Source organism: Oryctolagus cuniculus, chromosome 2 (assembly GCF_051225735.1).
Source record: "Oryctolagus cuniculus isolate XC-2025 breed Fujian yellow rabbit chromosome 2, ASM5122573v1, whole genome shotgun sequence".
NCBI classification, from domain to species: domain Eukaryota; kingdom Metazoa; phylum Chordata; class Mammalia; order Lagomorpha; family Leporidae; genus Oryctolagus; species Oryctolagus cuniculus.
Window position 1 is genome coordinate 57,440,455 of NC_142868.1, and position 14,869 is coordinate 57,455,323.

A 14,869-nucleotide genomic window follows, 5' to 3' on the forward strand; every position below is an offset into this window, starting at 1 on the left:
TTTGGCAATTAGATGTTTATATCTGTGTTTTACAAAATTTCTTTGTTCCAGGGAGATCAAACATATTGGCTCTTACAATATTATTGCATTTTATAAGTAATTGATGAATCAGTTATCTAGATAAATTATTTTCTTTAAAGCATTAGGAAATGAGACCCAAATTATTTGTTATTGTTAATATACGGTCATATATATTATAATCTGTATTCCTAATTCTCCTTTTAAATATTGTTTAAGTAGTTTTTCTCACTTTACTTTTTTCAGAAAAAAATTTTAATCTAGTGAAATATTACATAATTGATGTCATGCTTTAAAGCTCTCATACTACTGAATAAAGAAAATGTGTATATATACACAATGAAATACTTCCTCAGCTATAACAAAGAATGAAATCCTGTCTTTAGCAATGAAATGAATGCAATTGGAGATGATTATACTTAGTGAAATAAATCAGACTAAAAAAGATGAATATCATGTGTTTTCTCTGATTTGTGGTAACTAACAACAGCAATAATAACCCAAACGTGAATGTATAAGAATGTAATTTACATCTTATGATTTGATTATATTTTATAGACTTTTACTAATTTCCTGTAGAACAATGGTTATCTACTTTTTATTGCTTGAACACTATATTTAGTGTAGTATTGAGCCTGTGATTATAAAGTAAATTAAAACTGTGTTATCATAAAAACTAAGAGAAAAAAGAGAAAGGAAGGAGGAAGTGGGGAAAAATGGAAGTATCCTTATGTTCTTAGAATTGTATCTATGACATACATAGACTTTCCTCTCTTTAACTTAAAAACAAAGAAACAAGCAAAACTCTCATAGTATTAATTCTCTTTTACAAATTGTTAAGCAAAACCATACATAATTCCTATTTCAGATGAATTCATTGGATTAGCTGACATGTTTTGGAGATCAAATGCAATATACATTTCTTTTTTCCTGGCATGCTTGCAAGGAGCTTGATCAGAAGTGGAGTGGCTGGGATATGAAGAGGCACCCACATCTTTTCAAATATTTATTTACAGCTATCTTGGAAAACCATGAAGGAGAAAACACCTTCTCTTCCTTTACAGATCCTAATGACTAAGAATGTATTATTCTAATGAAAATAAAATATCTACCCACCTCTAAACTGGATTACCAATTCATCTTTAGAAATGTATTTTTTAATTAAAAAAGAGAATCAGTACTTATTGTAAGCAAGACTAAATTCTTGAAGTTATTTTCTGTTTTAATGCATAAATAATAATGATTACTTATATTTTAAAGGCTGAAAATTTCCTTTGTTAAATTATTTAAATAATAAAATAAAACTAAACTGAAAAGTGCAGCAAGTACACTGGGTCCATTATTGTGTGGTTAGTTACTTTCCTGCATTTTTATAACATCAGATGAGGCTATTTATATGCTTTTTAAATACATTCACAGATATTAAAAATAGAATGAATTTTCCACTTCAATTGTAAGTATAAAGAAAGCCATGGTTCTGAATCATTGAATACAAAGTTACCACTATGAATCTACCAGTGACTGATTATGTTTTTGGAGGTCTACTCATTTGACCACTATTATTTCAAGATCAGTTCAAATTTAGTATGCAACTGAATGAAGGGGATACTGTTTTCCTTTACTAGAAAAACATCTTCCAAACATTGAATTTCTCATGTTTTTCTGTATATCAAACCCTAAGATGTGCTACTTTCTCACAGCTTGAACTCAGTTTTCCTCAAGTGAAGTTAAAAGTATTCATGGTTGAATAGCTGATAAGCAAATCAAAAAGTGTAATCCACAGTTAAAATGTTAAACAGATTTTAAAATTAAGACAATTCATAAATTTCTTTTATTTATTTATTTAGGACAGGTAGAGTTAGACAATGAGAGAGTTATAGAGAGACAGAGAGAAAGGTCTTTCTTCCATTGGTTCACTCCCCTAATGGCTGCTATGGCCAGCACTGCACCGATCCAAAGCCGGGGCCAGGTGCTTCCAAGCACTTGGGCCATCCTCCACTGTCCTCCCAGGCCACACCAGAGAGCTGGACTGGAAGAGGAGCAACCGGGACTAGAACCCCAGGGTGTCGGCGCCGCAGGCGGAGGATTAGCCAAGTGACCCACAGCGCCGACCGACAATTCATAATTTTCTACTCATGAATTACTAAGTTTTACCCCTACCCTTTTCTCCTGCTATCCATTCTTGATATTTATTACTCATCTCTAATTAGTTCTTACATCACAGCTAAGCAATGCTTTTTTTGTTTTCTCATAAGAACACATTCAGGGGAAAAAAGTAATTGCACCTAATATTGTTCTTCTTTTTCGCCTTTAAGAATGAAAACAACTTAACTGAATCCCATGAGAGATACATATATACTTGTAAATTATTTTCTTTATTGAATAGAATAATAATCAGGTGATAGTAATTAATTTTAGGAATGAAAATCATTTTCTAATATTTTGCCATAAAATGAAATTACAGGATCTTTGTGGTTCTCAATAGGTCTCATATATGGTGTATGGGTGTGTTGCTTATAATAAAGAAAAGGCTAAAAAGTGGTAATCTCAAGATGGTTATTTCACTCTTTCTTAGACTTGTGGAATAATATCTTAAACACTATCAACAGCTTTTAATTATCCAACTTTTTCCCCAGTATGTATATTTGAACTGATTTCTCACAATAAAGAGTCTTACTGTGGAGGATTAAAAAAATGAGACAGTTTATTGCCAGTCCCTAAAACTTCCATTCCAGTAAGTGAGAATAGACAGGAGATTACATAAAAGATAAATCTACATACGTGTGTGTGTATATATATTCCTAAAATAAATGGTCACAACAATAAGAATTATAACTATTAGACAGTGAAAAGCAACATTGATCCAACAAAGACGAATTATGATATATATAAGCTAGAGAATGCATTTCTTCCTTTAAGCAATACATGTGACCAAACAGTTTTTGGAAGGTTAGTGGTGGAATATATTTAATTTTGATGGAATACACTTAAAATTTATTTTGCTTAAACATATTTAAACACTTTATATCTAAAGTAGTAAACAGAATAGTTACCTTTAAAATTAGGTCTTATTCTTGCATCATACCCTGATGTCCTCCCCATTAATTTATCCAGAAAGTCAGAAGGTGACATTGGAGCGCTTCGAGATCTGGCACTATTTGTTTCCTTTGTGGCAACCAAACTACAAATTGAGAACAAATGATAGGTTTTACAAAAGGGAGTCTTTTTGACAATCGTTCTGTACAAATACAAAGTAGAAATGTTAAGCAAAAATCCTGTTGTCAGCAAAAAGAGAAAATTAAGTACCAGATAGTGAGTATTGTCATAAAAAGGCAGATATTTATGGATTTATAATCAATATCTATTAACTATCACAAGAATTCAGTTCAATTGTTAGAGGTGGCATTATTTTGTTTTAAACTTGAAAACAAAAACTACTTCCAAACAGTTATACTTTCAATTCTATATTTATACAAACTTGATTTTTTATTGCTTTTATGAGAAAAAAAATCACCTTTCAGGTTTTGTGAACTTTTCTCTGCAGTAATAAAACTTATTTCTGAAAGATTAAACAGTAATGCTATTTTCTTCAATTAAATTGTTCTTGTGTTCATAACATACCAATTAAATTCATTCTGTTTTCATTAACCTATGTTGTCATTAATTTATGGTGAGTTTTGTTCAAATCTGGAATTTGTGGATCCAGGTTGGAAAATTAGCATGTATGTGGTATGTGCATCTTGATATTATGTGATTAGAATCTGTATCCAAGAAGATAAAATGCCCTTGCTCTATTCTAAGTTTTATGTAGCTACTCCTCCTGGAAACCTATAGTGTGAACGCTGTGCATCTATCCAGCTCTACATTTGTCCAGGATCATCAGTAGAAGATCTGGGCCTACTTGCTAAGACCAAATGATTCTGTCTGCAGATCTTTGCTCAATAAAGGGAAGTTGACTTTCTGAGCATGTATCATCTCTCAAATTGATCCAGCTGACATTACTTTCCAGTTATCATCATCATCACATCCTAACAGCTCTACGGCTCAACTCTGAGCATTGCTAAGCCGTGAATCACTTTGGTCACTGCCTCATCACAGCATAATCAAATAATTAAATCCCTTATATTTCTCTTGCCAGAATTGTAGTGATTGGTAAAAATGTACCAAAGAATCATCAACACTAAATCATCTACCACACAGGTATCTGCAGTGATTCATAGGTACAATTTAAAAATCCAGTCTCAGTGATATGTTAGAATGATATAATGATATTTCCCAAAACACCATATGACAAATAATGTTAGATATTTTGTATTCTAGTGGTTCTGTCTAGATGTAGGTACTGTAAGTCACTTATCTACTCAGTGAATCTCATTCTGTCTCCTGTTTTCCTGAAAACATAAACCTTTTACTTTGCTTCCATATGATTTTATATCCCTTTACCTTTGGATAGCACTGCTCAACCAAATTCCAGTTGTTGTGATCACTTAAAAGCTTTTTTTCAAATGCAAATAAATCATGATAATAATAAAGAAAAAAAACTTACTACCTTTTCCATAACTCTAGAACTTTCCCTCTGCCATTTGGTTTCAGGTGACATCTTCCTGTCCTGTTAAGCAGCATTAGCTGATAATGCTTTGTTTGAGATTTCATAGCTACATAATGCTGCCTCTAAACCATCTCCTATATTTCTTTTGCATAATCCCTCCTTTTAATTATCAGAAAATAAATGTCTGCATTCTCCTATCAACGCATACAGAAATCTTCCTGGCTTTGAATCAATAACATTCTCAACTCCACCCCATAAACAACAGATGTCTGTGTATACTAATCAAAAATCCATCACCGTTTGTGCTGGATGAGGGAGATGTCTCTTAATTATCCAGGTCAGCCCCACCAGTGCTACAGTCAACAAACTGTATCCTTATAAAGACAGGTAGAGGTATATTTGACAGTAGACCAAAGAGGGAGGTCAATGCCACAATAAAAGCAGAACTTGGAGTGAGGTGTCACAGCCAATGAATGCCAGCAGTCATCAAAAATCTGGAAGAGGCAAGGAAGAGATTCACATCTAGAGCTCTGCAGAGAGCAAGGACCAACTTGCACTTGTTTTTGACCTAGTAATGAATGGATTTCAGGCTTCCAGTCCCCAGAACTGTGAGAATAAATACCTGTGTTTGTGATAATTTGTTACAGAATCTATGAGCAAACTAATAACAGCCTCCTAGTGAACTTTCATTTTAGTGTATTCTACTTTCCATTGCCATAATTAGTCTTTGGTTCATTTTTATAATTTCTCTTTGTTGATATTTTTTCCTTGTTGAAATGTTGTCACAATTTCTTTTTCATCATTTGGACATAGTTTCTTTTAATTCCTTGTGTGTATTTCAAATACCTGATTTAAAATCTTTGTCTTATAATTTTAACATCTTTGCTTCCTCAGGTAAGTTTCTATTGGATGCTGTTTTTCTATGCATGGGAAATATTTTTGGTTTCTTTGAAAGTTTCATAAATTGTTATTGTATTTTAAATAATACAATGTGCCAGCTCTGAAAATTAATATTCCTCCTCCCCCCCAATCTTGTTGTTCCTGCTTTTTGATAGACTTTTATGAATTAACATTGTAAAGTCCACATTCATTATTATGTGAGACAATAGGACTGTTGACTTGGTTAGCTTGGAAAGGAGCTAATACATTTCCAGGACCAGCAGGCTCCCTAGTATTGCTGGGTGCTCTGTGTTCATGAGCATTTGCCTTCAAAATGGAGTTAGGCAGGTGACAATTCTCATTTACCCTTTAGTTCCAGTTGAAGAGTACCTAAAGGCCAGCAAGAATTGAGGGGTACATGTGTTCATAAATATTTTCTGAACATGAACATAATCCTGAATGCATTAGCCTGCTAGGGCCACCATAGCTATATATCACTGACTGGATGGCTTAAACTAATGAGCAATTAATTTTCTCATGTTTCTGGAGGCTAGAATTCCAAGATCAAGATCAAATTGTCAGTAGAGTCAGTTTCTTCTTATGACTTCCTTTCTTTGTTTATAGCTGACCATATTCTGTTTGTTTATTCATGTCATCTTTCCTCTTTATCTGTTTTAAAGCTCCTTCTAAAGACACTAGTTGTTTGATGTCCACCCATATGACTTTGATTTATCCCAATTACATCTTAAATGACCATATTGCATAAAAAGTAGTGGAGATAAGATTTTTAGAGGACACAATTCATCCCATAATACTGGGCATGATCACATCCCTGTCCATAGGTGTGCCCTTCCAGGTTTACAGGAATACGTGCAACTTTTCAAATGCCCCACAGCTGTATGATTCCCTTTATATATGCCTTTCCTCTTAAGACTTCTGGTTAGTCTATTGTTTTCCTTCACTTGTCACCCACTGCCTCAAGTACCTGTAAAGTAAAAGAAAAAAACTGTCTCTAAATGTTTTTTGATACATTTATCAAGGAAAAATGTTCTGCAGTGGGTGAGTTCCATGTTAAGGCAAATAAAGAGTCTCACTAGTGAGGTCATCTGGAGAACCTCTACGAAGTTCAAAAATAATAACAGATCTGAGACGGTACAGGAGTTCTCATTCAATTCTTCAGCATTTGTTGTCTGCCACACTTCTGGTTTTCTCATATGGGATTAGGCTACTGGCTTACAATGTAAACAGGGGGCTGGGGAAAGTGGATAGGAATACACCAACTACAATGCCAGGGATCCTACAGAATCCTACTGATCTTACCAAAAGTCAAGTATTTCTCTTGATTGAACTATTCTATGGGTTACTGCAAGGCTTTGATTAATTGCTAGAGTTCTGAAAACCTGAAAATTTTCTCAATGTTTGCGGTTTTTTTTCAACTACTTTTAAGGAACAGAGAATTTATGGAAGCCCTTATTTCATTATTTTATTTTTGCTGGAACTTCCCCCACCAAATGTCTTCCTGAACTTCCTTTCATAGTTGTTTCATTATATTTCTGCTTCACAGAACCTTCACCTTCACAACTCTACTCTGGACCTCCTCCACACATCACTGGATATTTTTATTTACTCACATGTTATCAATTATGTCTCATAATATGATTCTGTAGGCCATTTGGAAAGGTGTCCTATTTCATAACGGTGTCAAGATTTGCTTTTAAAGAAAGAGGGGTTGGACACTGAGGTGCAGTGGGGTAAGCTACTGCTTGTAATGTCCATATGCCATATTGGAGTGCCTGGTTTGAGTCCTGGCTACTTGGTGCTTCTGAAGACCCAGTTTCCCACTAATGCAGCTGGAAGGCTGCGGATGATGGCACCTACGTGGGAAACCCAGCTGGAATTCCTGGCTCCTGGGTTCAGCCTGGCCTATCCCTGGCTGCTGTGAGTATTTGGGGTGTTGGTCAAAGGGTATATAATCTCTCTCTCTCTCTCTCGCTCTTGCTCTTTCTCTCGCTCTTGGTCTCTAACCATCCCACTCTGCCCCTCAAATAAAGAAATAAGAAGTTTTCACAAAAATAGAAAATGAACAAAGGATATAGTTTGCCTTTTGGGTTTCCCCATAATGAATATTCAAACATTATAATTGCTGAATATCAGTAAATATCCTATGTTTGTTATTCTTGCAACAATGATAAAACAATGTTCACATCTATGTATGTATGTATTTATATCTATGTATATATCTATTGGTAGAGGGGAGGGAGACACAGGAAAAAGAACCTATCTTATCAACATTGCTACGTTGCTAATAGAGCTCTTGAAATCTGACTAATTTTTTTCAGATACATCAGGTAGTATATAATACAATAGAGAGAATGATTAAGAAGCAAATGGAATTTTAATTTTCATTTTCCACTACAATTTTGACAAATTAAAAATAATTCTCTTTCTTTAGGTAGATAAATGACATTTTTTTTGGAAGTTTTAAGTTTTGTGGTTTTTTTTTCAGAAAGTTTTTATTTAAGGTATACAAACTTCATGCATTTCATAAACATAACTTTAGAAACAGTGATTCTTCTTACCATACCATCCCACCTGCACTCTCACCTTTCTTCTTCTTCCCTCTCTTATTCCCATTCTTATCTTTTGCATTAATATAGTCTTTATCTTCCAGATAATTTGCATCTTTTTCTATTACATCTTATTGTCCCAATTCTAAAAGAACTTTTTCTAATACTACAATTTAATAACAATCTTAAAATGGAATAAAATTAAAAATCATATGTTTTCATTTCACAGTAGGCAATGATATATCCACTGCAATGGGTTATAAGAGTTCAAAATTTGAATCAATATGAGGAGTAAGGTATTGAAAATTTTCTTGTTTTGACTATGGAATTGTCATCTGTATATACTTTTCTATAGTTATTATTTGAAATTGAGGAAGTCATGGGTATAGTCATGTTAATGGCATATGACACTTGTATTTTCTGTGGTATGTGATTGTTTTGCTTCAGAACCTTGGGAATTCTGAACATCTGCTAAAAATAATAAGGCTAATCATTCAAAATATGAAAAGGTTTTGTGTGATTAATGTGATATGCTTCTATCAATGGCTATTTCTGTACTTGATTTTTTGGCATCATAAAGAAACAGAGTAGCATTTGAATGTTTTATTCCACAGGCAGTATTCTGTGTATGCCAAATAGATGAATAGAAGCAAGATCACCAATCCCTCTGCACATAATTAGTGAGTCTCTGCCACAAAGCACACACACATAGAAATATATGCATTCATTTGTATGGTCCAAAATTCCCAGTTAAATCTTTCAAACCCTATCACAAAGCACCACTAATTCTCAACTTCCAAAATATTCTTTTGCTTAATAAATGAAAGCAAGGTATTTATTGTTTCAATATGACAAACATATTCTTGATCACTTCCAAGGTTGATAACTTACTGTTATTGATATTCAATAATATTTAATTGCTCTTCATACACTACAATACAGTAAATGGGTTAATGTGATAATTGTGATTTCTTGAAATTTGATCTGATATCAGTCTTGTCAAAAATCCATTTGAAATATGCCCTTATCTACAAAATTATCTGCCTTCGAATATATTGTGCAAAAACCATGACTCTGTTTCACAGGACAGGAAAATATAAAACAGCCACTTTATAAAGAATTAAGAGCTGTATGAGTAGAAGCTCATTTACCAATTTAAAATTTATTTTTAAAGTCTTTTAAGGAATCTGTATCATGCCTAGAATAGTTTCAAGGAAAAAGAAATTATACATACATAAATTAAAAATGACATATCTATATCTATATACTTGCTATATCTATATACTTGCTCTGTTTATTTAATTACCAACATGTTGTTGAGATTATTTCTGTTAAAACACAAATCTTCAACTAATTACTTATGCAATTAGTAGCTAATGAAGGAAGAGAAACATACCTCTTTTCACAGTGATAGACTAGGATGGACAAAAGAACTCAGGTCAATATCCTTAGAAGTGTAAACCATTTCATTTCAGATCAGGAAAGCTATTAAAATCTATCAGATTCTCTAAAAATTATATATTTACACTCAAATATCACCTTATTTTTTTAAAGATGTATTTATTTGAAAGTGAAAGTGACACAGAGAGTGTTATAGCCAGAGAGAGAATATGTCATTGGATGGTTCACACCCTAAAGCACCAAAAAGGCCAGGGTTAGGCCAAGCCAAGCAGGAACCTGGAACTTCATCCATATCTCCCATGCAGGCAGCAGGGTTCCAGGTACTTGGGCCATCTTCTGTTGCTTTCCGAGGAGCATTATCAGGGAACTGGATGGAAAGCAGAGCAGCCTAAACTCCAACCAGTACTCTGACATGATATGCTGGTGTTCAAAACATATCTTAAGCCATACCACCGGTGAGAATTTAAAATACATCCATCATAAATGTAAGGTTAATTAGATATTATAGTTCTTTTACTATGTATTTAAACTTAATAAAATTTGTCATTTAATTTGATTGATGATTTAAGAAATGCGCATGAATACACATTGGACTGGGATGCAGCACATATAAAACATATCAATTCTTTTTTTAAAAGATTTATTTATTTGAAAGGTAGAGTTATAGAGAGGGTTAGAGAGAGAGAGAGAGAGAGAGAGAGAGAGATTCATCCACTGGTTCACTCCCCAGATGGCCACAAAGGCCAGAGCTGCACAGATCCAAAGCCAGTAACCAGGAGCTTCTTTTGGTTCCCCTACACGTATGCAGGGGCCCAAGGACTTGGGTCATTTTCTACTGCTTTCCCAAGCCATTGCAGAGAGCTGTATCAGAAGTGGAGCAGCTGGGATTTGAGCCAGGGCCCATACAGGATGCCAGCACTGAAGGAAGCTGCTTCACCTGCTATGCCACAGCATTGGCTCCCATATTAAGTTATTTTTAAAATAATACAGAAATTCTTATAAAACTTTCATAAGTGGAAAGAAAGCTCCTTAAAAATAAACTTATATGTATCTTTGTTATATAAAAATACTCTTTCTTGCACCATAATGTACTCAAACACCTGGTAACTATCAGAGCCATGAATTTTTAGTTCTTATAGTCTATTTTTTTAAACATTTATTTATTTATTTGAAAGAGTTACATAGAGAGATGAGAGGCAAAGAGAGACAGATAGAAAGAGAGAGGTCTTTCATCCACTGTTCACTCCCCAGATGGCAGCAATCGCCGGAGCTGGGCCAATCCGAAGCCAGGAGATAGGAACCTCCTCCAAGTCTTCCATGTGAGTGTAGGGGGTCCAAGCTCTTGGACCGTCTTCCACTGCTTTTCCAGGCCAAGGCAGAGAGCTGGATCGGAAGTGGAGCAGCCAGGACTTAAACCGGTGCCCACAGGGGATGCTGGCACTGCAGGAGGCAGCTTTACCCACTATGCCACAGCGCTGACCCTGAGTTCTTATATTCTTCAATAGGTCTTAAGAAACTTAAGAGTAGAGTATTGAACACATGAATTCGGATCTTTGAGGTGTTCACAGTTCAGTAGATTGTTACTATGGTCTGCTTGGGAAGTGAGCAGAGCTGGAAAATGGAATTGCAATGAACAGAATTATTGGTTGGCTTACTTGGTCTTTCCTCCTACACTGTGAGCAAGGTTTTCATGTGTTGCAATAATAATTCAAAACCAAAACTATGGAAATGTGACTGTAAAATATGAGAAATTTCTGAGCAGAGATACTCCGATTTTCTTCTCCAGTTGTCACAGTCTGAATGTTTGTATTCTCCCTTCCCCAAATTCATATGCTGAAATTTTAAATTCAAAGATAATGATGTTAGGAGGTGAGATCCTTGGACAGTGATTAGATTGTGATGAAGATCTTATGAAGGGAATTAATGACATTATAAAGGGATTCCTTTTATAATCTGCCTTTCCTCTTCCACCATGTAGGAACAGCCAATGAGCCAGGAATTGGACACTTCTCTGAGACCTACTTTGCCTGTGCCTTGATTGTGGACTTTCCAGCCTCCAGAATTCTGAGAAATGAAATTCTGTTGTTTAGAAGCCACCCACTCTCTGTTGGCTGAACGGACCAAGATGCTAGTTACATTTCTTTCAGTAACATAGAGTGAGCCATCAATTCCTTATAGGCAACTGAGTTTATTTGGAAAGACTCACAATTTTGGCTCTGAAGAAATTATTGTCAGCCAAATTGCTTCAGATCATTAGTGAATAATCAATGTTGCATAGACTTTCCTTGCTTGGAAAATCAGTGGAGACTTGGCATATATGAAGACTTCCTGTCAAATACATCTCTTGCTCTTGTAAATTTTTTAAAAATATTTCTTTCTGTTATAGTAATATCTGAGCCTTTCACCATGTAGATATTAGAATATTGTCCCTGGAGAACTGTAGTCACTTAACAGAGCTCAGTAATAAATACATTGTCTAAGGTGCTATGCAACCAATCTGTTCACTCACTACAATCTTTAAAGTGCCAACGTGTGTGTGTGTGTGTGTGTGTGTTTACTTGTTAAAATTCAGGCTAGAAAGAGACATTGGAAGAAATTCAAGAGTAACTTGGATCAATTTTGGAAAATAAATTTTCTTATCATTTTTTTGATCTAAATTTCTTAGTTTCATCAAAGTTGACATATTTACAGCAAATTACCAACATTGTCAATAAATTATCCATAATCAGTGTTTTTGAAAGAAGCAACTTTGACTTCTTAGAACAGATTTTATTTACTAATCTCCAGGTTAAATATCTTGCTTCCTACACTTGACTCTTCTTTTCTGTGCTGTTGGACATATTGCACTTACTATTATTTTTTCTTGAAACTGTGTAGGTTCATACGTATTCCCACTAATGCATTGCTTTCACTTAAGTGTTTTATATATTCTGATTTACACAAAGATATGGTACATGAGTTCAGATGTTTTAATTTCTTGAATATTGGCAGAGAACTATTCACTTAAGATTTGAAACTGAATATCAGATTTAATAAAAATTATTCAGTATGATAAGGGGTGATATATATTCATTTTGGGAGGAAAGAAACAAATATTGAATATAATGATTTAAAATGGCAACATAATTTCAATAATTGTTTAAAACTATTTATTTTGAAAAGCAGAGAGAGAGACACAGACAAAGACAGAAATTTCCATACACTAATTCACCTCCCAAATGCTTGCAGCAGCTTGGATTAGGCCAGGCTGGAGCCAGGAGCTCTCTACTGAATCCAGGTCTCCCATGTTGAGCCACCATCTTCTGCTTCACAGAGTTCTGGATCAGAAGCAGAGCTTGGACATGAACCAGACACTTCAATATAAGATGAGGTTATCCCAAGGGATATATTATCCATGATGCCAAATGCCTGCCATATCAATAAACGTACCTTAAAATTATAAGAGCCTTCTCAGCTAAAGGTAGCTTAAAACTATAAGAGAAAATATGGGGGCCGGCATTAGTGGCATAGGGGGTGAGACTGTAGCCTGCAGTGCCAGCATCCCACATGGGCACCGGTTCAAGTCCCGGATGCTCCATTTCCAATGAAGCTCTCTGCTATGGCCTGGAAAAGCAATAGAAGATGGCTGAAGTCTTTGGGCCCCTGTGCTCACGTGGGAGACCTGGAAGAAGCTCCTGACTCCTGGCTTCAGATCAGCGCAGCTCTGGCCATTGTGGCCAATTGGGGAATGAACTAGTGGATGGAAGATCTCTCTCTCTCTCTCTTTCTCTCTCCCTCCCTCCCTCCCTCCCCTTCTTTCTCTGTGTAACTCTGACTTTCAAACAAATAGATAAATCTTAAAAAAATGGAGAAAATATGAAAGTTGCAGCTGGGGGACATAATGTAAGTTTGAGATAGGTCTTGACTCATGACCGTAGGCCTCCTTGCCTCTTTTTGTTTGAGCTGCATAGCACAGAAAGAAAGGTGATCCATGAGGAGCCAATCAGTGTCTAGACTCTTGAAGCAGTTTGGGTGTGTTGAAGTAGGTGAATTAGTCCTAGAGAGTTATAATTCCTTGTGAAAAAATATGGTTATGATTATTTGCGACTTTCTGAGCCATGATAACATAAGCAATTAGTATTTCTAGCCCTCAGTTGAAAAACAAGACACAGAATTGAAGAGATGAGCATTCTATCATTTTCTTTATGCTTCAGTGTAGGGAAAACTAAAGAGAAACTGGACTATTTAGCAATATATGACATTTTTGAGTATTTCAAGCTAAAACATTATGCCTTGGAAAAAGAATCATTTCGGTGAAGACACTAGCAGTGAAGCAGTTCCCAAGTTGACTCTTTGACATTAATTATTAATGAAGAGGCCAAAGTAGAAGCATACAAATGCGACAATTCTAGAACACCTATGGAGACTCAAAAATAACTAAAAATTGATGCACTTGGGATGCTGATTCTTGCCACTGTGGGCAATATGCCAATGAAATATGATTACTATTTTAAAGTGATCTCATTTCTACCTGTGATGTAATGAGGTCAGGAGAATTTTATTTTACCTAACAATAAGAATGATAGCTGTTTCTAGACCTCTTAGGTAGAGGATTATTATACATGCTAACATTTAATTCTCATAACAGCCATATTAGTTAGCTATTATTTCTGGCTTACAAATGAGGAAAGTAAAGTACACAGAGAAGTTTTTAAATTTTCCAGACCACTAAGATATCAAAAAAATTAGAGCTTTATAAAAAATAAAACCTTCCAATGAAAAATGATTGGGGGAATTAAAACTAGAAACCTCATGCATTAAAGAGTTAAAAAAGAAAAAAGAAAAACAAGCAAAAAGAAACAAGTAAACAACAGAACAAAACAAACCAGAAAAATTACAGCCAAGACATAAGAACAAAGGAACTCACAGAAGTGAACCCAGTATTTGGAGCTGCATTTTTTTCAGGGATGGCAGTAAAGTTTATGAGTAGCAGCTGAAAAGGTGACAACTTGAGCATGAGTTTTGAAAAATTTGAGCATTTATGGAGACAAAAAATTGCATTCTAGGAGTCACCAAATAGTGAATTCATATGAATTCAAGATCTGAAAGAATTAACAACTTTCGAGCTAGAATGTACTTTTTTAGGAAAGTAAGCATTGCTTGGAATAATCTCAGTTTCTAAACTTCGAATAAAATCATCTCAGATTGCTAGCAACATGTACCTCCAGATTAAAAAAAATCTGGATAAAAAAAAATATGACTCCAAGTCTCAAGTTATAACTAATTTTTAAATACTAATCCGGAAGGTAACAAAATTAAGTTGTACAGAAAAATATTGAAATAATTATAAGATTTTGAATGAAGACTAATGTTGATAGAAACAATTAAACCAGATTCAGATGATGAATTTGTCACACGGACTTTAAATAACCATGCTTCATGTGAGATTTAAGATTTAAGAGATGAAAATATAAGA

At 34.7% G+C, this 14,869-nt stretch overlaps 1 protein-coding gene across 2 annotated transcripts in view; it reads right to left on the reverse strand.

Annotated features, from left to right (window-relative positions):
* GLRA3 (glycine receptor alpha 3) overlaps positions 1-14,869 on the reverse strand; it is a 175,247-nt gene that overhangs the window by 124,368 nt on the left and 36,010 nt on the right. For both annotated transcript variants that reach the window (XM_051832426.3, XM_051832423.3), the window contains exon 2: positions 3,072-3,199. In XM_051832426.3, the coding sequence (XP_051688386.1) occupies positions 3,072-3,199 (128 nt within the window). The remainder of the gene's footprint in view (positions 1-3,071; positions 3,200-14,869) is intronic.